This window comes from Urocampus carinirostris, chromosome 3 (genome assembly GCF_059441175.1).
Source record: "Urocampus carinirostris isolate Australia breed hairy pipefish chromosome 3, RoL_Ucar_1.0, whole genome shotgun sequence".
Taxonomy (NCBI): Eukaryota; Metazoa; Chordata; class Actinopteri; order Syngnathiformes; family Syngnathidae; genus Urocampus; species Urocampus carinirostris.
In genome coordinates this window covers 9,793,346-9,819,856 of record NC_142351.1, presented here as the reverse complement: position 1 = coordinate 9,819,856, position 26,511 = coordinate 9,793,346, and the positions used below count along the sequence as shown (strand labels likewise).

Here is a 26,511-nt window from a genome sequence, read left to right as displayed (position 1 = left end):
CTGATAACTTTTTTTTTTTTCAACAGGGTTCCTGCTGGGTCTTATAACAGTGTCTGAAATATCGGATGCCCGGGGCGTGCATCTTTTATGTCGGGCGTACAACTTACCAAACGTCTCTGCCTGGGTGGCCGACAACTTTTTCAAGACAAAACTAAAAATATCTTTTTTTTACTTTTTTTTTTCCAAAATCAAATGTTTGCTTTATTGCGATTTCGAAATATTCATTCGCTTTGGAATTTTCGGAATTTCGTTTGGCAATTTGCATACTCGGCAGCCAATGCATCAAATAACTTCGTGCTTCCCGAGCGTTATAAGGTCTTGTATTTGCATATCATTTCCCAAAGTTAGACACACAGAGAACACAAGAAAAATGGATAAGTGGTTAGGAATCAAGCCAAAACCTCAGAAGAAAGATTCAAAAGAAGCTAACAAAATTGATGACGCTACAAAACGTAAAAGGACATTAAAAGCATCGTGGAAAGAGGAGTTCACGTGGCTTGTAGCAGACGACGCAACGCAAACATTGCATGAATAAAGATGAGTAAATACAGGTACATACTGATGGCATATGGAAAACAGCAATGTCATATGCATGCAATAAATGTTATAAGTAGATTCATCCATCCATTATCTGCAACGCTTATCCTCAGTAGGGTCGCGGGGGTGCTGGTTGCCAGCCAGTCGCAGTGCACACAGAGACAGACAACTCACTCGCTCATTCACACCTAGGGACAATTTGGACCGTCCAATTAACTTGAAATGCATGTTTTGGGAATGTGGGAGGAAACCAGAGTGCCTGGAGGAAACCCACGCAAGCACGGGGAGAACATGCAAATTCTACACAGGAAGGTTCCATCTCATGACCCTAGAACTGTTCAACTTGTGTATCAAAATTCTCATGTGTAGAGGTGCTTGTATAAAGAGGTACCACTGTATTTTTTGTTTAACATGGCAGACTAAAACATCAAATAAGAAGGAATCACCTTCAAAAGTGTAACATAAAGTGATATGCATTCTGCTACCACTCTGTTTACAGGACCGCATTCAGGACTTGGACATACCGAAGGAGAGCTTCAACACTGAAGTGGAAAAACTTTTAAAGTGGGTGTCCTCAAGCATTCATATACACACAATGCATATATGCAGGCAATGTTTTATTTGAAGTCAGAATGTCTAAATAGTTATCTGAGACTATCTAAAGAACCTACCGTATTTTCCGCACTATAAGGCGCACCGGGTTATAGGGCGCACCCCGAAAAAATAGTTTTTGGTCCTATATTTGACATACATAAGACGCACCGGATTATAGGGCGCTACAATGGGAACGTCGACAAAACAGTCAGATAGTTCAGTCAAACTTATTACCCCCTTAACATTCCGAAAGCTTGCAAAGAAGCAAATACGTGTTGTAGACACGTGCGGATGCGGTGTCCGTACGATGTCACTCAAATGCATCGTTCTATCATTCGGAAGGTTAAAGTCTTGGAATTCAAGAAATGCCAACCATTCCTTAGTTTCTATTTTCTTTTTCGCTCGCAACTTTACTGTGCATATGACAATAAACACTTGGAATTGAGTTTAATTTAAAAATAGACACTCCATTCCATCCATTATCTGCACCGCTTATCACAGAAACATCGAGTTCAGTCTGAAACAAGATACAGGGATAATATATATAGCCGGAGTAGCTCACCGAAGTCGTTGTGTTCAATAATAATGTGCAGCCATGGTCCTCTTATATCCGTGAGTTTAGTAAATCCAGGAGAATAAAATATTTACAAATACAGAATAGTAAAAAATGCTTTCTGTATGCCGTCAACCACGTGCTATACACATTCATCTTTTTCGGCCAATTGCAGGCTTTGTTTTGCCGCTTCAGCCTATGCCAGCCTGTAAATGATAAAAAAGATTCCGCCCCTTGACCTCCGAATAACTTTAGCCAATAGTGATCAATTCAACTGATGATTGACACATCTTTCTCGGCCAATTGCAGACTTTGTTTTGCAGCTTAAGCCTATGCCAGCCTGTAAACGATAAAAAGGATCCGGCCCTTGACCTCCGAATAACTTTAGCCAATATCCATCCATCCATCCATTGTCTTCCGCTTATCCGAGGTCGGGTCGCGGGGGCAGCAGCGTTAAAAGGGAAGCCCAGACGTCCCTATCCCCAGCCACTTCCTCCAGCTCATCCAACGGGACCCCGAGGCGTTCCCAAGCCAGCCGAGAGACATAGTCTCTCCAACGTGTCCTGGGCCGCCCCCGGGGCCTCCTGCCGGTGGGACATGCCCGGAACACCTCCCGAGGGAGGCGTCCAGGAGGCATCCTTATTAGATGCCCGAGCCACCTCAACTGGCTCCTCTCAACGCGGAGGAGCAGTGGCTCTACTCCGAGTCCCTCCCGGATGACTGAGCTTCTCACCCTATCTCTAAGGGAGAACCCAGCCACCCTGCGGAGGAAACTCATTTCGGCCGCTTGTATCCGGGATCGAGTTCTTTCGGTCATGACCCAAAGTTCATGACCATAGGTGAGGGTAGGAACGTAGATCGACCGGTAGATCGAGAGCTTTGCCTTTCGGCTCAGCTCCCTCTTCACCACGACAGACCGGTACAGGGTCCGAATGACGGCAGACGCTGCACCGACCCGTCTGTCGATCTCCCGTTCCATCCTACCCTCACTCGTGAACAAGACCCCAAGATACTTGAACTCCTCCACTTGGGGCAAGACCTCCTCCCCGACACGGAGGGAGCATACCACCCTTTTCCGACTGAGAACCATGGCCTCGGACTTGGAGGTGCTGATCCCCATCCCGGCCGCTTCACACTCGGTTGCGAATCGCTCCAGCGAGAGCTGAAGATCACGGGCTGAGGAAGCCAACAGCACCACGTCATCTGCAAATAGCAGTGACGCAATGCTGAGGCCCCCAAACCGGACTCCATCCCCGCCAAGGCTGCGCCTAGAAATTCTGTCCATAAAAGTTATGAACAGAATCGGTGACAAAGGGCAGCCCTGGCGGAGCCCAACCCTCACCGGAAACGAATCCGACTTATTGCCGGCAATGCGGACCAGACTCTGGCACCGGGCATACAGGGACCGCACAGCCCGGATAAGACTGTGCGGTACCCCATACTCCCGAAGCACCCCCCACAGGGCCTCCCGAGGAACACGGTCGAATGCCTTCTCCAAGTCCACAAAACACATGTAGACCGGACAGGCAAACTCCCATGCACCCTCAAAGACCCTGAAGAGTGTATAGAGCTGGTCCAGTGTTCCACGGCCAGGACGAAAACCACACTGTTCCTCCTGAATCCGAGATTCGACTTCCTGGCGGACCCTCCTCTCCAGTACCCCTGAATAGACCTTACCAGGGAGGCTGAGAAGTGTGATTCCCCTGTAGTTGGAACACACTCTCCGGTCCCCCTTCTTAAAGACGGGAACCACCACCCCAGTCTGCCAGTCCAGAGGCACTGTCCCCGATGTCCACGCGATGTTGCAGAGGCGCGTCAACCATGACACGCCCACAACATCCAGAGCCTTAATGAAGTCTGGGCGGATCTCATCGACCCCCGGGGCCCTGCCACCGAGGAGTTTTTTGACAACCTCGGTGACTTCAACCCCAGTGATACGAGAGCCCAACCCAGAGTCCTCAGGCTCTGCTTCCCCAGAGGAAGACGTGCCGGTGGAATTGAGGAGGTCTTCGAAGTACTCCGCCCACCGATTCACAACGTCCCGGGTCGAGGTCAGCAGCGCCCCATCGGCACTATACACAGTGTCGATGGCACACCGCTTCCTCCCCCTAAGACGTCGGATGGTGGACCAGAATTTCCTCGAAGCCGTTCGGAAGTCGGCTTCCATGGCCTCGCCAAACTCCTCCCATGCCCGAGTTTTTGCCTCGGCAACCGCCAAAGCCGCATTCCGCTTGGCCAGCCGATACCTGCCAGCTGCTTCCAGAGTCCCACAGGCCAGGAAGGCCCGATAAGACTCCTTCTTCAGCTTGACGGCATCCCTCACCGCCGGTGACCACCAACGGGTCTGAGGGTTGCCACCGCGGCAGGCACCGACGACCTTGCGACCACAGCTCCGATCAGCCGCCTCGACAATGGAGGCGCGGAACATGGTCCACTCGGACTCAATGTCCCCCGCCTCCCTCGGGACATGGGCGAAGTTCTGCCGGAGGTGTGAATTGAAACTTCTTCTGACAGGAGATTCTGCCAGCCGTTCCCAACAGACCCTCACAACACGCTTGGGTCTGCCGGGTCGGGCCGGCATCTTCCCCCACCATCGAAGCCAACTCACCACCAGGTGGTGATCAGTTGACAGCTCCGCCCCTCTCTTCACCCGAGTGTCCAGAACATGCGGCCGCAGGTCCGACGAAACGATGACAAAGTCGATCATCGAACTACGGCCTAGGGTGTCCTGGTGCCAAGTGCACATATGGACACCCTTATGTCTGAAAATGGTGTTCATTATGGACAGACCATGACGAGCACAGAAGTCCAATAACGAAACACCACTCGGGTTCAGGTCAGGGGGGCCGTTCTTCCCAATCACGCCCCTCCAGGTCTCACTGTCATTGCCCACGTGAGCGTTGAAGTCTCCCAGCAGTACGAGGGAGTCCCCAGGGGGAGCGCTCTCAAGCACACCCTCTAAGGACCCCAAGAAGGGTGGGTACTCCGAACTGCTATTTGGTGCATAAGCACAAATAACAGTCAGGACCCGTCCCCCCACCCGAAGGCGGAGGGAGGCTACCCTCTCGTCTACCGGGGTGAACCCCAACGTACAGGCGCCGAGCCGTGGAGCAATTAATATGCCCACACCGGCTCTGCGCCTCTCACCACGGGCAACTCCAGAGTGGAAGAGAGTTCCTCCTTGATCTGCTACCTTATCGTGGTGGAGGAGTTTGTGTGTCCCAATGATCCTAGGAGCTATGTTGTCGGGGGCTTTAAGCCCCTGGTAGGGTCACCCATGGCAAACAGGTCCTAGGTGAGTGGCCAGACAAAACGCAGATCAGAAGACCCCTAATGATGAGAGAAAACTTTGGTCCTCGATTTCCCTCGCCCGGACGCGGGTTACCGGGGCCCCCTTCTGGAGCCAGGCCTGGAGGTGGGGTCCGCTGGCGAGCGCCTGGTGGCCGGACCCTTACCCACGGGGGCCGGCCGGGCACAGCCCGAAGGGACGACGTGGGACCCTCTTCCCATGGGCTCACCACCTGTAGGAGGGGCCAAAGGGGTCGGGTGCGCAGAGAGCTGGGTAGCAGCCAAGGGAGGGGTCCTTGGCGCGACGATCCCCGGCTACAGAAACTGGCTTTTGGGACTTTAGCCAATAGTGATCGATTAAAATGATGATTGACACATTGGTTAGCCAATGAAACGCCGGTAAATAAATCCCAGCATACACCGCGGACTACTTCGGGAAAATCTCGTCGGCGGCTGCAAGTTAGTTGGAAGACTTTGCGACTTAATATTGATCCATAAATAAGGCGCACTGTATTATAAGGCGCATGGTCAGCTTTTGAAAAAAAAAGGCTTTTAGGTGCGCCTTATAGTGCGGAAAATACGGTACTTATGTGTGGAAGTAATACTCGTGCTTTCAAAGTACAACATACAATTTAAAGGAGAGAATTCATTGACTACATTTTACCAGTGTTCAACTCAATTTCTTCACGTGTTCTAACTTAAATATTTGCTTTACATAAGGTAAAATAAAAGGTGTTTTAACAATTTTTTTACAGGTTTTCTAACATCAATATGCCATAAGAGAAGATTTATAATTTACAAATGTGGATTATGAAACAACTTCTAATCAAAGACTTGTACTTAAAATACTGTACCTTTATTTGGGGCGGCAGTAGCTCAGGAGGTAGAGCGCTCGCTCGTCCGTGTTACATGTCGAAGTGTCCTTGGGTAAGACACTGAACCCCTAATACCCCCAAAAAGCAGGTTAGCGCCTTACATGGCTGCAATACAAGGCCGCTATTGGGAAATGTGGAGCGCTTTGGGAAGTCATTGACTTGAAAAGCGCTATATAAATGCAGATCATTTCATTTCATTTTAAAACTAAAATATTTGGGAGGATAAAAATACCATTAAGACCTATCTTGCAATCCAAATTATTTTATTAAAAAAACACAACTACATTACACACGATCACCTTAGCAGTGGCAGTGTGAACTGTACTAAGGTGATGACTTTATAATAAATAAATAAAATAGGAAACCATTAAATCCTGAAAAATACAAAATGTAATTATTACCTCATGTATTAATAATAGTTTAGTTTTAAATCAATTTCTTCATTGTGCAATTTTTATAAAGAGTATGTCAATTAAAAAATAATGATACAATTTCTATATGTAAGACACAGTCAACATTACAATTAATAGTCAAATTCATTTACAATTCAGGGCAGCACGGCGGCGCAGTGGTTAGCGCATGTGCGGGACAATTCTGAGGTCATGAGATTGAACCTTCCTTTGTGGAGTTTGCATGTTCTCCCCGTGCTTGCATGGGTGTCCTCCAGGCACTCCAGTTTCCTCCCACATTCCAAAAACATGCATGTTAGGTTAATTGGCTGGTCCAAATGTCCCTAGGTGTGAATGAGCGAGTGAATTCAGTTCAGGATGTCCCCTGCCCACTGCCCGAAGATAGCTGGTATGGGCTCTAACACCCCCGCCACCCTACTGTGGATAAGCGGTGAAGACAATGGATGGATGGATTCACAATTCAACATGACACCGCACAAAAAAACTGAAAACTCGTGCCAACACTACCTCATACGAATATAATGGTACTCATGTCTACTGTATGTTCTTGCACATGTCGACTGCACTACGTTTACTGCTCACCTTGCACAATATCTGACCATTTCCTTTTTCTGCACTATGATGTCTATGTTTGCACCAATGCATATGCTGACTATTTTTTTGCACTATGATGACTTTGCACCAAATGCAATATTGCACAACCCTTACGATACCAACGGTATCACGATAACACTGTATTTAACATCCCACATGCCGACATTTCTTGTGTAAATACCATGTAAATTATAACTATAGCCTTATCCCCACTGTTTTATAACCTTATCTTCTCTGTTCCTTTATCTTCTTGGCTCATACCTCACCTGAATGTGTAAAACTGGAGTGTCATGCCCAATTTCGTTGTCACAATATGTTAACCCATTTTGTAACAATGACAATAAAGGTATATTCTATTCTATTCTACATTTAAAAAAAGAGAGGGACTTTTAACTACACACATATATATATATATATATATATATATATATATTGATATATATATAAAGTTCTAAAACTAGTTTGATAATGCTTAATTGAAAAAAAAAAAAGTTGGCTGGGCGAAGGTACCTGAAGAAAACTTTTTAACACTGGTTCAAGCCTCATTTCCACTATTCCCAAAATGAAACAAAAGCAAAGGATCAGCAGTCTCCACAGAAGATTGCACTGTGCTTTGGTGACATTAATGTCATTAAATTTAGTCCAAATTTGCCTTGTTATTCTGCTTTTTATACGTACAGTACGTTCTTTCTGTGTTCGTAAACAAGTCTGACGTTTTTAAACTGAGGCAGAACATCATGTCACTTCATAGCAATACAAAAAGATTGTAAGTCATAAATGATAACATCTCAAATAAGTACAAAGTATGTGCTAGCAGCAAGATAGCGGATTTTTTGAGTAATCAAAGTCAACAAAAAGAAAAACCCTGTCGCTTTAATCGGCACTGGATTTCTTATTTTAATGAATTAAATGAATTATAATAAATTAGGCTTCAAAAGTCCGAAAAAATTGCTTGCATTTGTCCATAAAAAAGGTGTACAAAATTTGAATTGCGACATGTCAATATTTTTTCTTTCTGTTCTGTTGCTGACTAGGTACAGACATGCAAATATTGTGGAACTGCTTGGATTCTGTCAAGGACCAAGTTTTTGTCTCATCTATAGCTACATGGAAAACCGATCGCTGGAAGATCAGCTGCACAACGTAATTTACACACATATATACTAAACGCATCCAAACACTGATAAAAAGGTATTCTTCTGTATGTTTAGGTGTCTTCTACCCTTAGTTGGCATGTGAGGGTCCGCATTGTTTGGGAAGCATCACTAGGATTGCAGTACCTACATTTTCCTGCAAATGATCTGAAATCTGTCTTCCATGGAAATGTGAAAAGGTAACACAACTGACTGTAATACGTACATGCAGAGAATAGTCTGACTGGGATTAGTCTTTGGATTTTGGGACCAATCCAAACAAATCAATTACATCCCTAGTGACAAAAAAACATCCTTTGACATATGACGTTTGCAAGATCAATGATCCCTAGTCTATCGCGGTTAATAAGTACCAGAACCCTCAAATATCTGCCAACACCTGCAAAAGCAGTTCATTTTAGGCGGAAATAAAAGCAAGTGCTCTCAGCTGGTCCCTTCTCTTAGCAATATGCAATCAGGGATAATGGATCGCGGCACATGAGTGCAGTTCACTGAGGCCACAAAGTTGCGAGGGATTACAGTAATCAGATTATAAAGTGGACAACTGGAAGTGACGATATTATGCAAATAGACGTTGTTTCCGCATTTAACTTTCGACATTAAACAAGAAGTGATTTCATTCTTTTCACTCACAAAAATCAAAGAATTAGGCGTTTTTCTTTGCTTCAAAAGTACGCACAATTGCTTCGTCCCGTTCGTATGAAATTTGTGCTTGTACGTAACTTGCCAGTAGCGACTTACACTATATATAGATGTATACAACTGTGGAATCCATTATATATGGATGGATACAACTGACATCTTTGCTGTGGGGGCAGACATGGAAATTGTATTTTCCCAGGGAAATCAACAAAATACATGAGGTTTTTTTAGCTACTAGCCGGAATTTGTATATTCATTTCTATACTACAGGTCTACAGTCCTTTGCAGCATCAAAGTATCTGAGATAAGGTGAATGCCTGTCAAGTCATGTTTTTTTATACAGCCCTTAATCACAAAAAGTCTCAAAGGGCTGCACAGACCACAGATTATTGCAAACTATAGACTATTATTCCACCATCCCCTGATCTAAAACATATATGAGGGCAAGGAAAAACTCAAAAACCTCAACATGAGGTAAATGAAGAAACATTGAGAAGGGACCAGGCTGCAATAAATGTTGCAATAACAAATAATAAACAGATATTGTCAACATAAAATATAGGTTATTCAGAATACTCAAATAGTTATCAAGAGACCCCTAGCTACTTATTGCTGGTTCACTCCTTTGCGGGGAAAAAAAAAAGTCAAATTAAGATAAAAAGAACAAATAAATAAAAAAAGTAAAAAAACGACGGATTCTCTGTGCACCATCGAGAAATGTTTAGGGCAGGAAAGATTCAAACCGATGTGCCATTCAATTTAAAAAGGAAAAAAAAGATTAAACAACAAACTAACTCTGCTCTACTGGAGGCCGCCCAAAAAAAGGTTCAACACTACTTTGCAGATTTTCACTTTTCACTGGTAGTTCTGGTCCCCATTAACGAAAACCAAGGGATCTCTGTACATGCTTCAGTAATCGGAACGTGAAAGGACTAACCAAACCGTTTCAATAATAATAATAATAATAATAATAATAATTTCCTTTGTATTGTCATTCTTTGTAAGAACGAAATGTCGATACACCTGACCCGTTGTAGCGAGCCGATGCAGCCGCAGCCAACAGAGGGCGCCGCCATTTTACCAATGTTATAAGTCTTAGGTATGACTCGGCCGAGGCGCGAATCAGACTCCTTACAGTCGGACTAAGAATTTAATCAGAATTCTGTGCGCGTTTACATGGCTTTACATACATTTCGACAGCCTGCATGTAAAAAAAAAACAACTTAAAATGAAACACAGGGATCAGAATTTTCCGCGGATCCGCGGATTTCCGCTGTTTTTGAACCCCAAAGGCATTCCGACTTTTTCACTTTTTCTCTTGCGTAGCAAACAAATTCAAAATCCGACTGTCTCACTCTTTCCTTTATTGCTCTGGCGCACCCTGGCGGCCGTTAGAAAAATTGGCCGCATTGTTGCTCAAGCTGCAGGGACTGAACTGCATTTGAACTTATCTCCGCCCTGCTTTATTCCTGGACCCTGGCTTTTTCAGCTGAAAATGAAAATCTCCATTCTGATCCCTGGAAACAACATAGCCAAGAAGTATGGCTATGTGTTAGCCTTAAGGTTACAATCCCTTCTCATCGGGGACACTGGCCCAGTTCTTTTTGGGTATGAATTTGATTGGATTTTCCAACTGAAAATTTTAAATCCGAGGTATTCTCTTTTTTTTCTAGAAATACTAAATTTCAAAATTCCCCCCTTTATATATAATATATATACTTTTTTCCAGAAAATGGCTTATTAGAAGACGGAAAAAAGGCTGTATAGGCTGTTGTGACAACCACTTCTCCATCCATCCATCGGCCCATCTTCCCTCAATATTATTAACATATTTAATAAACTATTTAAGAAAGAACAGTGTCAGTATGAAGTTCATCCAAAAAAATAAGCTATATATCACTCGTCATTTTATCCATCACCTATACGGGGTCAGATTTGTCCTGAAAATATTTTTATTATTTTGATTATTCACTCAAGATTTAAAAATCATGTCACGCAAGATTAAAAATTGCATATATCAATCTCAAAGATATATGTGGATCTGCAAAATATAAGTTTATCTGAAACATTTTCAGTGTCTGAAACTCATGACATAAAGTCAGCGGACACCTGAAAAGTTGCCTGCCCAGCCATAAAGTTGCCTGCCCCATTTATCACAACTTGAAACACAATAAGACGACTAATCGCAAAAAAAAAACGTTGTTGCAAAGTATTAAGGATAGATAATAAGAATATATTAGAGAACAACACTTTAAAATTAAGTTTATTATAAATCTACTTATAACATTCATTGCATGTATATGACGTCAAGACATCGCTGTTTTCCATCTGCCATCAGTATGTACCTGTATTTACTCATCTTCATTCATGCAATATTTGCGTCGTCTGCTACAAGCCTTTCCACGGTGCTTTTAATGTACGTTTACATTTTGTAGCGTCATCAATTTTGTTATCTTCTTTTGAATCTTTCTTCTGGGGCTGAAGTTTTGGCTTCATTCCTAACCACGTCTCCATTTTTCTTGTGTTCTCTGTGCGTCTACTTTAGATAATGATATGTAAATGCACGACCTTATAACGCTCGGGAAAGTCCGGAAGCTCGAAGTTATTCGATGCAGGCTTCTGATCGACTGCCGAGTATGCAAATTGCCAAACGAACCAAAATTCAGAAATTTCCAAACCAAACAAAGATTTCGAAATCGGAATAAAGCAAACGTTTGATTCGAAAACAATATTAAAAAATAAACAATAAAAACGAAAGATTTTTTTTTTTCTTTCTTAAAAAAAGTTGTCGGCCACCCAGGCAGAGACATTGTGTAAGTTTTACGCCCGACGTAAAAGATGTTCGCCCCGGGCGTCCGGGCAGACATCATTTCAGATACTGGTACAAACCCTGTATTGTGCTTATGGAAGATTAACTAAGGTGCAAAATGCATCGGTTTGGTCATTCTTCCTTAACTATTTTGTCATTTTCACTCAACAAAAATGGGACTAAAAGGCCTTGCACACACACCCCTCACCCCTGACATCATTTTACATAGGGACATGTAAATTGTGTTGATAAAAATTGTTTGATTTAAATTGCAATCAGCCTTTGAAAATAAGCCTTAATCGTTATCAACATTTTCTGCTTACTGACACCGTTGACATTTTGCGTTTAAGGGTTATACAAATAAATATGACTTGACATGATAATTATAAGAATTGTGACGATCGAAATTTGTGACTCTTGCAGTTCAAACATTCTTTTGGATAGTCACATGGTGGCGAAGCTTTCCGATTTGGGCTTGGCTGGCATTTTTTCTCCACCCGCATCGAGTAGTTTGGCATCAAAAACAACCACGTTGGGTAGAAAATCCAAAATGAGCGGAACGCTCGCATACCTGCCAGAAGAGTACTTGAGGAATGGACAGCTGGGGACGCCGGTGGACGTGTACAGCTTTGGTGTGGTGAGTTTCTAAATTAATATCTGGCATGAGGAACTAAAATGCAATCATAATGTTATTGCTTTTTTTATTGCTCCAGTTGCAAAAAAGATGAGGACAGCAATTAATAATTCCGTATTTCCCGCACTGTAAGGCGCACTAGATCATAAAATAGTCTTTTGTATTATTATTTTTTCGGCACAAGTCTATAAGGCGCATGAAATTGAACCTACTTTATGTGCTAAGGTTGCAAAAAAAACCAAGAAGTGCCGCATTTACTCATTAACTTTGAATGCAACGGCATTTGAACCCAGATCATGGCCCCTGGTGCACCAGATCTCATCCACTAGACCAGAGGTGGCGAACAAGTTTGACACAAAGAGCCGAAATTTTCAACCGTGAGAGTCAAAGAGCCACACCACGCACTGACCGGCATTAGACGTAACCTACACACATGATTGGCAGTCAGTTATGTGTCCGGAGCAGCCTAAAATCAACAAATCTGTTAAATTAATTTCAAAATATTATTTATTACTTGTTATTAACTCTGATGGATTCAAGTGTGTTTTAAGAGGGGGAAAAAAACTAAACATGAAACGAGGCAAAGAGCAACAGTATATCGAAAATATCATGAGGCAAAGAGCCGAATTCTTTTTGGCCAAGAGTTGCATGCGGCTCTAGAGCCGCCTGTTCGCCACCCCTGCACTAGACCCTAGGGATGCAGACAACACATGTAAAGGCATTAGGTATTATCTCATCATCTCACTGTTTTTAGTCACAGTGCCAAATTGTTGGTGTTATTATTAAACCGGGCCGTAAGATCATTGTCAGAAATTAAACTTGTCCGCTGTTCCGCCTAGATTCTGCACTATAAGGGTCTTGTGGGAAGTCATTCAGTTGTCCAGAACTGAATGAAGTGAACAGCATTGTGGGAAGTAATTTGGTCGTCCTGAAATATATCAAACACATGGCTGCTTTCAATCAAAACGTCTGACACTTACAATGCTTGGTTAGACCTGAGAAAAAGTGAAACAACATTCTTTCTAACATATTTGGTGACCTGACCAAAAATAGAGTGATAATGAGATGAGAGCTAATGCCTTTTTATGTGTCATATGTTTCGTTAGAGGTCTAGTGCAGTAGTTTTCAACTGGCCGGACTTGAGGACCCACAATTCCACTGTAATGACAAGCTGCGACCCAAATTGAGAAGAATTGTCCACTTCTCAAATTTACCAATTATAAGAATTGTGCAGTTTAAAGCAGTTATAGTATAATACAATCACATTTGTTCATACATACAGTATGTCACAAATGTGAATACAGCCCTCACATTTCTGCTGAGATTTCATTATGATGTTAATGAAACAACACTGAAGAAACATCGCTTTGACACAATGAAAGGCTTTCTGTGTAAAGCTTATATAGCGGTGTACATTTATTTTCCCCTTCCAAAAACCCAAAATATAGCAATTAGTAGCTAAACCCCTGGTAATAAAAGTGAATACAACCTAAAATTAAAGTTCCTGAAGTTAAATATTTTGTGTGGTTACCATGAGAACCACTTCAATTCTCCTGGCCATGGATTTCACCAGAGCCTCACAAATTGCCACTGGAGTGCTCTCACACTCTTCTATGACAACTTGAAAGAGCTGGGGGATATTTGAGGTCTTGTGCTTCTCCAACTTCTGCTTGAGGATGCCCCAAAGATGTTCTATTGGATTTAGATCTAGGGACATGCTTGCCAGTCCATCCCCTTTACCCTTAGCCCCTTAGAAAAGCCTTAAATGTGTATTTGGGGTCATTGTCAGCCCAGAACATTGCCCCTGCGACCCAGTTTCTGGAGGGAGGGGATCATTCCTTGCTCCAGTATTTCACAGTACATGCTTAAGTTCACGGTTTCCTCAATGAAAAGCAACTCCCCAACTCCAGTTGCCCTCATGCGGCCCCAAACCATGACATTCCCAACACCATGCTTGACTTTAGACACGACACAAACATGATTGTACTCTTCACCTGGTTCCAAATAAATGAATCGTTGTCTCATTAGACCAGAGGATATTTTTACAGTAAGCCATGGTCTTTGTTGACATACTTCTTGTGTTATATTAAAAATTATCACAAAATATTTGCAGTAATTTGAGTGGTGTACTCATTTTTGTGACATACAGTACTTAAATATAAGCCTACATTGCATATAAGCGACCCTCTAAAACTGCTTTGAAATAGCCACATACTTAAATAAGTCTGTACTCAAAATATTAAAATATGTATTTAAACAACAATAATTACTTGTGAAGATAATAAAGACCAATATACCTGTAAACAAGCTTGAAATATAACATTTTTAAACCATTTACTGTACCATCAAGCAGTGTTTCAATGGCTGACACTCATACAATATTCGTATATTTTGCAATCATTTCCTTCTTTGATTTGTTCGTTGTTGTCAATTTTATATTACTGTTTTTATTTGGACTGATTATTATGGGTAGAAATCGGGAATAAAACAAAATCACAATAAAATGAGATGTTGTCCCTTTCAAAGCGCTGATTGACTGAACAGGAAGAAGAGATCAAGCAGGGCATTATAGCCATCTACAGTTAAGGAGTCTAATTTACCCTTGTTTATTTTGTTCTGATAAAATATAAAAACCTGTTTAAAACAACAATTTTGGGTCCCAACCCACCAGTTGAGAAACACAGTAGTGGATGGTAACCGGCGCATTCAACACTGCCATCTGGGTTTGATTCTTGTTTTGCAATTGTGAACAATCGCCCATCTCCCTAGTGCATTACCTGGGCACTCCTGTCCTTGAAGGACACATCTCCTCCCCGGTTTTTGATGTTTCTCTGCTCCAGTACAGGTGATCCCCAGCTCCTGTGAGCTTGCTAACAAGCAGATAATCTGTATCACCTGAGTTGAAGAAGAAAAACCGCCAAAATATTGCAGGACATTCGGCCCTCGAGGTCTATTATGCCCAGGTCTGCCCTAATTGGTGCTGTTACCATTGCCATCTAGTACAATCCATTTGCCACTATTGCTGTGCAATTGTGGTCAATGATATAATCAGGGATGTGATTTTTCCGCTAATTCGCGGAATTCCGCTTTTTTTATCTCCAAAAATAAAATTTTAAAATTTCCGGTGTTTTAATTGGTAAAAAAAAACGATTTCGTCTCGACAGCATGCCATTTGAGTGTTTCCGTAACTGAAATGAAACGTACTTGCGATTGGTTGAAGTCTCGTGTTGACCAATAAACGCGCTTGTTATAGGAGTGTGCCATTGTTCATTTCTCACACGTTTTTGCCGGGTGTTTAAAGAAAGATGTCCGTGATCGAACGCAAAGATGCTCCCTTATCGTGGTGGGGCACTTTGCGCGTCTCCATGACCCCCAGAGCTATGTCAGCGGGAGTCTCGTACTCCTGGTAGGGTTACCCAAGCCGAACAGGTCGAAGGGTAGAGTCCAGACTAAGAGTGATCCCAAAAGCTGGTGGCGGCACGCTTTGAGGCGGTTTCCTACAGACCTGGATCCCGTTAGCCGCCTGCAGTTGTAGAAAGATGCCGGTCGTCTAGGGTCTCCCTTGCCACTGGAACCATCTTCTTTACAATTAAGATAGTGGCGTTGGGGAAATGTTTTTTAATGTGACTGATTTTGAGTTGACTTAAACTGTAATTTTATATGGGATAGTTCAATATACATTGAAAATTTATGCTGTTGTCTTGTCTATTTCTTTGTCATCTGAGTGCATTGAAAGTACTTAAAAAAACCCATGAGCTCCGGGGGGGGGCTTCGCCCCACTTTTCCCCCCACCAGGGCACTGCCCTGGTCCTACCTGGTTTCCCCCCCCCCCCCCCCCCCCCAGCTAGCAATCACCCCCCCCCCCCCCCCCCGCTAATTTTCAGATAATTTCACTTTGGTCAAATCACATCCCTGTATAATTTAGAGACTGATTAATAAATGCAGATTAAATATATTTAGAAGTAAGTTATATTGGCTCAGATGCAGCCGAGCCTCTCTCTCCCTCCTTCTGTTTCTATTGCTACCCACCCCGCGCCTTCTTATTGGAGAAGCGACTGGGTGCAGAACCACTGAACCAGGAAGAATAATATTAGAGCGGAGTAATCAGAAGCAGCTCTGCTAACTTCTGTGTCCCAACATGCCTATGAATCAAGACTGCTGATAATATTGAGGTTTTAATAAGTCCATAGTAGAGAAGCATGTGTGCGATAGTGTAAAAAGTGTAGGTAACTTGTTTTAGGGAAGCACGTTCAAGTGGAGACTGATAAATTAGCTCCTATTATAACATGATTTCGTCAATCAAGTGTGTGTGTTTGTGATTGAGAGAGAGCATGAAAAGTTGAAGGCTGAGTGATTAGCTGTTACCATAACATTAGTGCCCACACTTTTCAATTTGCAAGCTCCGTTGATATTTCGATGCACTTTTTGGTTTAAGTTCATTTCAGTCATGTAGGTTGAATTTACATTTTTATTTTTTAATGGTGAAAAAAAAATCGGGAAGCTAAGTTTTTATGTATCTTCATAGGAGTAGCTCCTGAGCCTAATTTTACTTCCTGTATTGTTAGTTTTTGTTTTGAGTGAATGCATGAATTGCAGGTGTTGTTGGAGGTGCTGACTGGTCGAAGAGCTGTGGAGAAAGACAAAAAGTCTGGAGATATATACCTGGTTTGAACTCTTACTGCCACATGAGCTTGCGTGGGCACCTACACACACTCATTTCATAAACGTTCTTGTGGATCTGCAGAAGGATTCAGTGAAAGAGATTCAGGAGGACCCGAAAGCTTCTTTTTTAATGGCCTGGAGCAAACAGCTTGACCGGAAGCTGCTCACAGGTCAGTGTTTTCCCATTCGGCTGTCTTCTAGACTTTGAGTCTTTTCTCACGTTGCTTGTGGCATCTGCAGTGGGCACGAAAGAGCTTGACGGGAGCATGGAGATGGTTTCTCTGGCCTACAGATGTCTAAGCAGAAGTTCGAAGAAGAGGCCCAACATGACTGAGGTTTTTTTATTGTATTATGTGTATTACCGTAAATTCCGGACTATAGAGCGCACCTGATTATAAGCCACACCCACCACATTTTAAGAGGATAACCGCTTTTGTACTTACACAAGCCGCACCCGTATATAAGCCGCATGCGCCCACATTAAAATATGTAACACAATCACAAAATTAACCCAGACCCTACTTTGGGTCCCGCGATTTTAACTGAACATAAAGTACACAGTTTAAAAACCACAGCCGGCAAAATGAACGGAAAATGATACCGGTAGTTAAAATTGGTGCAGACCTGCAGATGTCCGGGTCCCGTTAAAAGTAATCCAAGGAAAAAAAGTGTATATTTCCAAAAGTAAGGGTGGGAAAAATATATATCCACTATTGTCTGCCGTGTCCACAAACACTCACCTTTACCGGTCCCCACTTCCCGTCATCCCCCGCGTCTGTTACGCCCCTTCCTTTTAATTGGTCAGTGCAAGACTTATCAGAATAAGTGTCCAAAATAAATACATTACAAAAATATACAGTTGCAAATACATATTATACATGGTTACACATATTTACAAATAGTTTTCAAAGCTTTAATAATAATATTATAACTTTCATCCCAAACCGTGAAGGGTAGCAAAACGCTACTAACAACACGCTCGCAATACAGTTATCGGGCCTGTTAAAATAAACATACCGTGCATGTAGAAATCACGGTAAACCGTTCTCATCTTCCTCCCTATAACTGACGTCATCAAAGTTGACCTCCTTAAGTATGGGAAAGAGACTTTGCCATATAGACTTTGTCCCACGCTCCCTTATTTAAAAACACGCTAGCAACACGCTCGTAAGTTAAAGTTTTCGTGCAGTAGCTCAGTTTCCTTCTTTATCGGACTGCTCTATTACGTTTAGCTTGTAAGCTGCGTCATGTGCCTTGAACTCGAGCGCCGCTGGCGGCTGTTAGAGAAATTGCATAAATTAGCCGCATCACTGAATAAGCCGCAGGGTTGAACGTTTGGGAAAAAAGTAGCGGCTTATAGTCCGGAATTTACGGTATATGTTTTATGTGTGGTGATTACTAATAAGAACACCAGCTGCAAGCAGACAGACCAGGGGATAGCTCTACATAGGAGATTACCCGGACTACAAGCTTTTTTGCTACATATTGAACACTGCGGCTTTAAACATGGTGCGCTTTAATCACAGAACACCGTTGTGACGTCTGGAAACATTTATAAACCCTTTCGAGTGAAATTAGTCCGTTTTTGCCAACATTATTCATATAATACCAGATCAAAACAGTAGTTTTAGCAGTACTTTATCCTATATTTACTAAATTTGAGAGAGAAAAGGATGAATTGTTTCTGCAGCATGACAAAAATCTTCTCAGCGAGATGCAGAAGAACACAGAGCAGGTGTACGGTCACATATGAATCGGCCAATCGGCATCGCAGATTTTATGTCAAGAAGTGCTAGCCAATTACCGTGAATCTCGGCTGTCCAAAACGTTACTCCGGGGTGCAGGAAGCATTTGTTGATTTATTAATTCAATGTTTTTCTTAATTTAAAAAAAAAATTCACAAAGGGAAGAATCAGCGATAACTGAAGCGTAAACTAGTGAGCGATTTCTGTACAGTAGTAAGATAATCCGAGTGCAGCAGCAGGGTGCAGACCTTCGTCATGTCGTCCGCTCTATGTTGCAGGGCATCTAAAAACAATTCACATTTAACATCTACACTAAATATAAGTTTAAACAGAAATCATGCAAAAAGTTGACCGCAACGATAGGCTTCTTATCATCACTCATAAGCTGTAGAATAGAAGTGAGTCTTAAGTCTAGATTTAAACACTTCCACTGAGGTTGCAGATCTTATTCCGGAGGGCAGAGCCTCTTGTGGCTCTGCTCTGCCATTGCATTTCTACCCTCGTGATTAACGGCAGCCGGCATTAGTTTGTATGGCATTGTCCCATGAAATGTGTATTCGTGCAAGGATTGTATATCAATTGTGGATATTTATTACGGGCCATGCAAAAAATGAAGGTACCGTTTCCCTGTAGTAAATAGTAATGGGAAGAACTTCCTGCACCTGAAAATGTAAACTATATATTACCATTATTTCTACCAAAGAGAGTTGTTTTAAAATATTTGCACACGTAGTGTTCAGATCCATAAATATATGTCTTGATAAATGCAAACGCAAGATTAAAAACCTCATATGTAAAACGCAGATATAGTTGCAAAATGCATGATTCTCTCCAGACTTTCTTTTAATGGTACTGGAAAATCGGCTTAGAAAGTCCTTAAAATTAATTTGGCCATAAAAAGGGTGCACCAACTTTGATAAATGCTGGAAATATAATCCTGACATATTTTTTTACCTACTTCCAGGTGGTTAGCAAACTTCAGGATATCAATGACTTGGCGAAGAAGAGCGACATCCCACCCTCTCCTCATTGTGTTTCCCTCGGATCTCATCACTCTTTAGACTCAAGTGTGGGAGTTTTAACTGGGCAATTGTGCAAACTGGGACCCCTAGAGGACACTTATCAGTTATCCACATGCTCCCTCCCCCATTTTACTTCCTCTACTGGTCATTCTGCAATGCATACTCCCAACGTCCCCGTTTACTACTCGTCTCTACCACCTCACCCCTCTTCACTCCATCCTACTCCTTCCTTCCCTTCTCTCAATCCCCCTCTCCATGCGTCCTCCTCGTTTGAGGATCCGTGCGAAACAGATGAGAGTCGGGGATTCTCCCAATACGATCTTTCCGCCAAAAGTCAGTTCAACTCTAAATTGTTCTCCACACAATCCAGAGACCAATTTCTAAATCAAAGTGGGCCCACAAAGTCACAGTCCAGCGAGCCTTCTGAGGATCAGTACAACTTTTGTGACAGGAGGGGATCTGATTCCTCTCACCTGCCCTGTGGTGACCCTCACATTGGAGCAGAAGCAGAATTTTCCTCTCCTGTTGGTCTTCTCCAGTCACTATATACCCAGCGCTTAGGTAAGATTACAAAGATTCTCTGAAATGATATGCATTAGGGCTGCAACAACGAATCGATACAATTGTTTTAAGTCAATTATTAAAAGCGTCAATGAATTTCAGCATCGATTTGTTGTGTCCCGCGCAGTGTTCCCTCTAAGCTGCGCGCGTGCGCAATTGCGCACTGCTCGCACATTCTCAGCGCTCAAGAAAATCTAGCCGGCCCACAAAAATGAGGGCTCAAAATTACTAATTAAGAAGCGACTTAAGTCAAAGTTACAGTGCATGAAGGTAAAAATACACGGGTTCCCCTGACGCTGTGTCCTAAATGCGGTATTTTGAAGTCAAGTCGAAGTAGAACCAAGTTGAGTAAAGTTAGTAGAGTTTGTCGAGAACCGGCTTCTTCGGCTCGGCTCACTAAAAGGAACTGGCTTTTCCGGGTCCTAAAAGGCTCTTCGGGTTGTTTTTGCTTCTTTAATCCCAACATGACCAAATATTAAGTAAAATTATGCACAAAATGACTTAAAGGAATGGGGAATAGGACAAAAAAGAAAAAAATACCAAAATGAAAAAGTAGTGAAAAGCTGAGAAAAAAGAAACCAAAGGAAGAGAAAAAAGAAGGAAAAATTTAGAAAAAAGCCAGAAAAAAAGAAAAGAAAGAAATGTAGGAAAAAAAAGTAAATAGAGAACAAAAAGAAAAAAGTAACATCTCGGAAAAAATAAACACAATGAGATTTTTTTTAAAGGAACTTTTAAAAAAATAGAAAAAAAAAAACACGGAAAAAAGAAGAAAAAGTTGCAAAAAAATTCAAATAATTTCCAATGATATCAAGTGAATCTTGTTGCCAAAATTGTACTTCCACTAAAAAATGTGATTAAGTACAGTTCTGTATCTTACAACCGACTCAATAAGCCCGCAAAAATGTTAATATTATGCGACAAAATATATCAGGAAATAAAAAGAAATGGATATCTTGTGAAAGAATTGTAAGAACAAACGACGTTTGTAGGCCGTACAACCTTTGCAATAGTACATGAGTCAATTCATTCAAAAGAGAAAAATAATTTTGCATTGCCGGAAACTCAGCAAAATGTAACTTGATGTCAAGATTTGGACATGTTTGATCATTAATTATCTTGCCACACTTGGGATTATGGTTGCTCACCGACTTTGTGTGAACGCTCAGACCCGTAAGGAAAATTTATAGGGAACATTGGTCCCGCGATTCATACAGCACTCCGCACATTAATCCTATGCAATTAAGAGCTCTTGATCCGGCAATGAACTTCTAGTAACACTTGGTCCGACGAAGGGCAACCTGGGGATTTTGGTGGACGAGGCTCTCTTGATCCAAATCTAAATGTTGTACTTCAGGTTTGAATGGAATTGTCTTTGTTATTATTTATCATTGATATCAATGTTGTGAAACTTGGTATGCAACAAGATTAGACATGGCACTCCAGGTTAAACCTTTGACAAGGACTAAAGAGAAAAAAGAGAAAAGACTGTCAGGATAAATAGGCAAAACTATTTACAACCAAGTGCTCAGAGACTAGCCTAAGTTATAACCAGGGTTGGGTAGGGTTACTTTAACTGGATTACTTTCAATGACTTTTGGATTACTCTAATACCAAATACGCTAATAAAAGACAAAAGAAACTAAATATGAATCAAATGATGACTCACAACACGTGGTAAGCTTTATCTCCTGCCTTTGATCTCTTTGATCTCCGGCAAAACTAACATCAAATGCGACAGAAACAAAATGAAAATAAATCCAAACAGCGTGCCAACATCATTTTTGCCATTCCATGTATTCCGTTATTCACCAAGCCTGCACAAAATTTAGTAATTTGATTCATATTTAGTTTCTTTTGTCTTTTATTAGCATATTTGGTATTGGAGTAATCCAAAAGTCATTGAAAGTAATCCAGTTAAAGTAACCCTACCCAACCCTGGTTATAACAATAGTGCAATGAAAAGAAGTGAAATAATTTTAAGAAGCAGTAAAAATCCCTAAATAAATCACAAGGTATATATTTTCACAGTTTTGTGCAATAACATTTAGCGCTCAGGAAAGTCCGGAAGCTATTTGATGCAGAATTCTGATTGGCTGCCGAGTATACAAACGAACCGAAATTTTCAAACCGAACGAATATTTCGAAATTGGAATAAAGCAAACGTTTGATTTGAAAAAAAAAATTTTCGTTTTTTTCTTCTTTTTTTCTTGGAAAAAGTTGTCTGGCACCTGACCGGAGACGTTTTGTACGTGGTACGCCCAACTTAAAAGATGCTTGCTCCGGGTGTCCGGGCAGACGTTATTTCAGACACTAGTAATAAGAAAGCTTGATGCGGTTGAGAAAATGGTCGGAACGGTTTTTTTCGGCCACTTTCTACCACTGAGGAGGATGTCGCCTAACTCGTTAAGCTCATCTTCTAAAAGTAAGTTAAACTCAACTTTATCTGTATAGCGCATATTATTTTATACAGGTCACTTATACAAGCCTTAAACATACAAAATATTGCACTAAAGCAACTTACCAACAAATTCAACATACGAACGATCGTCCGGTTCTTAAGTAGGGCAGCGTCTGTACTCTCTTTCGTTGTTCCCTCTTATTTTGCGCTAAAAAATATATATATTTGCAGGTGTGTCGAATACATTTGTATGTATTTTTGTATATTGTTAGCCTATTTGAGAAACTGTTTTTTTCTTGTTTTATATTCTAGAATATGCCTTATTTTTTATCTGTCCAAAACGTTAACATTTGAATAGAAAAGGAATTTTTCCATTGATGAATCAAAAGAAAGAGTCATCGATGATTCAATTATCGTTAGTTGCAGCCCTAATATCCATCAGTACTTGCCTCACAATATACCCTGCCATGTTTTGCTCTCTACTCTTCAGATGGCACGTGGCCTCGCCAGGAGTTCAGTGGTCCAGAGGAGAGCGATGAGCTGGAATATCTTGCAGCCTCAAAAACTTGACCGTGCAAGGAAATGTTGGAAAAACTGGTGTGCCAGTGGAGCATCTTGCTGTAACCGTGATTACTCCATGTTACACTCTTGAACCACTCATCACTACATGCCTGGATTTCTAAAATCGCCCAAAAATGATCGCGGAAAGCTCAAAAAGGGAGTTGGATTTTACTGTTTTCCAGGTTTTGAGGGATGATGCCAAACAGAAACAGTTACCCGAATGTCTTTAGTCTTGTCCCATTGTCAAAGGATGGTAAAATCGTGGATATCTTCCAGTATTTAGACAGCTGACATACCTATATCCGGGGTTGTTACTGAAAACAGTAATTACAGTTACTAGTTACTTAATTTGAAAAGTAATTCAGTTACTACCGCGCCTCCCGGATTACTGACACCTAAAATGGATCGCGTTACTCTGAAATCTACTAATTACCGAAAATAATCGCACAGAAGCCGACCCTTTAATAGTACTTTAAAACAACTTCATAATTACCGTAAATTCCGGACTATAGACCGCACCTGATTATAAGCCGCACCCACCACGTTTTAAGAGGATAACCGCTTTTGTACTTACACAAGCCGCACCTGTATATAAGCCGCATGCGCCCACATTAATACATGCAACACAATCACAAAAGTAACCCAAATCCGGTGTTAGGTCCCGCTATTGTAACTGAATATAAAGTACACAGTCCAAAATTTACAGGCGGCAAAATGAACAGAAAATGATACCGGTAGTTAAGGTTTGATGCAGACCTGCAGAGTCCAGCTCCCGTTGAAAGTAATCCAAGGAAAAAAAGTCTATATTTCCAAAGGTAAGGGTGGGAAAAATATACATCCACTATTGTCTGCTGCGTCCAAAAACACGTCTCACCTTTACTCCACTTCCCGTCAGCCCGCGTTTGCCCCGCCCCTTCTTTTTCATTTGCTCGTGCAAAACATATCAGAATAAGTTTCTTAAATAAATACATTACAAAAATATACAGTTGCAAATACATATTATACATGGTTACACATATTTACAAAGAGACGGTACACCGAGAGAGTTTTCAAAGCTTTGATAATAATAATATAACTTTCATCCCAAACCGTGACTGTGACAGGTAGCAACACGCTACTAGGAACACGCTCGCAACTCAGTAAACAGGTCTGTTAAGAAAATGTACCGTACTTGATAAAATCACGGTAAACCAACCTCATTTTCCTCCTTATAACTGACGCCATCAAAGTCGCCTTCCTCAGTATCGGAAAGAAACTTTGTCATATGGACGTCATCCCACGTTCCCTTATTCCAAAACACGCTAGCAACACGCTCACTAAGTAAAGATTACGTGCAATAGCTCTGTTTCCTTCTTTATCGGATTGCTTGATTGCTTTTAGCTTGAAAGCTGCGTAATTTGCCTTTGTTTTTGCAATTTGCATGATGAGGGTAAGTTTACGCTAAATTAATTTGTGCACAAGCTAAGAAGTTACAGTCTTCCTCGGCGCATATATTCCAGCGGTCTAAATCTTACCTTTTGTACTCGAGCGCCGCTGGCGGCCGTTAGAAAAGTTACATAAATTGGCCGCATCACTGAATAAGCCGCAGGGTTGAACGTTTGGGAAAAAAGTAGCGGCTTATATTCCGGAATTTACGGTAAATAAACATACAAAAACTTCATATTTATTAACTTGTGCAAACTTGAGAGCTTGCAAACTAACACTTCATATCTATTTCGTTTCTGGGCTTCAAACCACTTAAGGAAGTTTAACAGGTCATGGTCTATTGCAAAAGTAATTGTACAAATAAAAGGACCCAAATGCAGCACACTTATTGTAAACAAGCATAATGGCCCAGCGTTGCCTGTTGGGTTGCTGGGCATTCTACTTGAGCGAGGTTGTCGGGGCTGCAGTTTGTTGAAAATGCTCCAGGGAGCAACTAGGGAATGCCGAAGAGCAGTGTGAGTGCATGCAGCTCCAGAGTCGCTTGTACACGAAAGCGGAAGTTTATTGATTTTGTTGGTTTATTCTGGGTGCCTTGACAGGAAACCTTGCTAAAAACGACAGGTTTTTGGTTGGTTGTTTTTTGATTGTTCTAGTAAGAAATATATACTAATGAAACTTGGATTGTATGCAAAAAATGTGTATTTTCTCACATTTTATGCGATAACAATGTACTATTTTCTCACATTTTGCATCTTTTAGAGTATGGGTATACCTTAAAAGACCCTAGCATTGTCAACTACATGAGCAGGGTACTGCAACCTTTTTCAAGACGAGAGCTACTTTTTTGTTACTAATCAACACAAAGTGCAACCAGTTTGATATGCATTTCTAAAATGACAGCTTTTCACGTTATTAATATGTCATTACCGGGTTAATTCTTGGAAGAAGGCTTTAAATGAACTCAGTCAACCACTAAAAAAAAAATCATTTCACTAGAAAATCCACAATAACCTAGCACTGATGAGCTATTTTCATAACAATTCTGCCGGTACCTCAGCTGGCCTTTGGGGGCCCCCTGGTGCCCGCAGGCAACACGTTGAAGACCCTTGTACTTGAGTTTCTTACAATGGCCGAAAAAACTGCGTGAAGCCAAACTTAATTCGACCCTCAAGCTTTGAAATATTGAATTTATTCATATCTATTTTTCCAGAGATTAAGAGTGTAGTCAAACTTTTTAATACACTGCTTTGGTAGTTGATTGTACTTAGCCAGCATTTCAATTGTTTTCATAAGGGTACTTCAAATCCTTGAAAATGCTTGAATTTGAATGTGTTTTCAAGGATTTTAAAAGTTCCCGAATTTGGGGTGAAGTGCTTGTCAATGCTTGAAATCGTTGCTCAACAAATCTGCTTAAAAACGACGGGGTCACTGCTCTCTCGTGGCTTTGCTTCGCCATTGCATTTCTTCTTCCCTCGTGATTAACGCCATCTGGCATGAGTTTGTATGGCATTGTCCTATGAAGCGTCATTGCGCCCGAGCTGCATGCTACGCCTAAACGGGGCACCATGAAATGGGAATTAGTGCAAGGATTACATATGCGTTTCCCCGTGGTAAATAATAATTGCAAGAACTTCCTGCAACTGAAAATGTAAGCCATTTTAAGGAACATCTATAGGGGGGAGAGATTTGTTTCACATGTTCAGATCCTCCACAAAAATATATTTAAGATTTTTAAAATAAATGCCAACGCAAAATTTACAATTGCACAGGTGAACCGCTGATATATTCATAAATCTGCAAAATACATGATTTCTTCTTTTAATGGTACTGGAGAAATTGGAAAATTGTCTTAAGTCTTTAAAAAATGCTTGAATTTGTCCATGAAAATGGTGTACGGACTTGGAATAAATGCGTGTTTTGTATGTTATCTAATGTCTTCCACAACGGAATAACAACGATTGGAGAAGAGGCTAAGCCAGGGGTTGGGAACCTATGGCCCACGACCCATATATGGCTCTTTTTATGAGGACATATTTCTTGTAGATAA

At 41.6% G+C, this 26,511-nt stretch overlaps 1 protein-coding gene across 1 annotated transcript in view; it reads left to right on the top strand.

The window, feature by feature from the left end:
* LOC148368612 (interleukin-1 receptor-associated kinase 1-like) overlaps nt 1–26,391 on the top strand; it is a 34,222-nt gene extending 7,831 nt beyond the window's left edge. Inside the window, exons 6-14 of the mRNA XM_088330592.1 lie at nt 1,037–1,101; nt 7,886–7,994; nt 8,063–8,184; nt 11,880–12,093; nt 16,687–16,755; nt 16,835–16,922; nt 16,993–17,087; nt 19,462–20,080; nt 22,969–26,391. Of these exons, the coding sequence (XP_088186718.1) occupies nt 1,037–1,101; nt 7,886–7,994; nt 8,063–8,184; nt 11,880–12,093; nt 16,687–16,755; nt 16,835–16,922; nt 16,993–17,087; nt 19,462–20,080; nt 22,969–23,048 (1,461 nt within the window). The 3' untranslated portion in view covers nt 23,049–26,391. The remainder of the gene's footprint in view (nt 1–1,036; nt 1,102–7,885; nt 7,995–8,062; nt 8,185–11,879; nt 12,094–16,686; nt 16,756–16,834; nt 16,923–16,992; nt 17,088–19,461; nt 20,081–22,968) is intronic.
* The last annotated feature ends 120 nt before the right edge of the window (nt 26,392–26,511 follow it).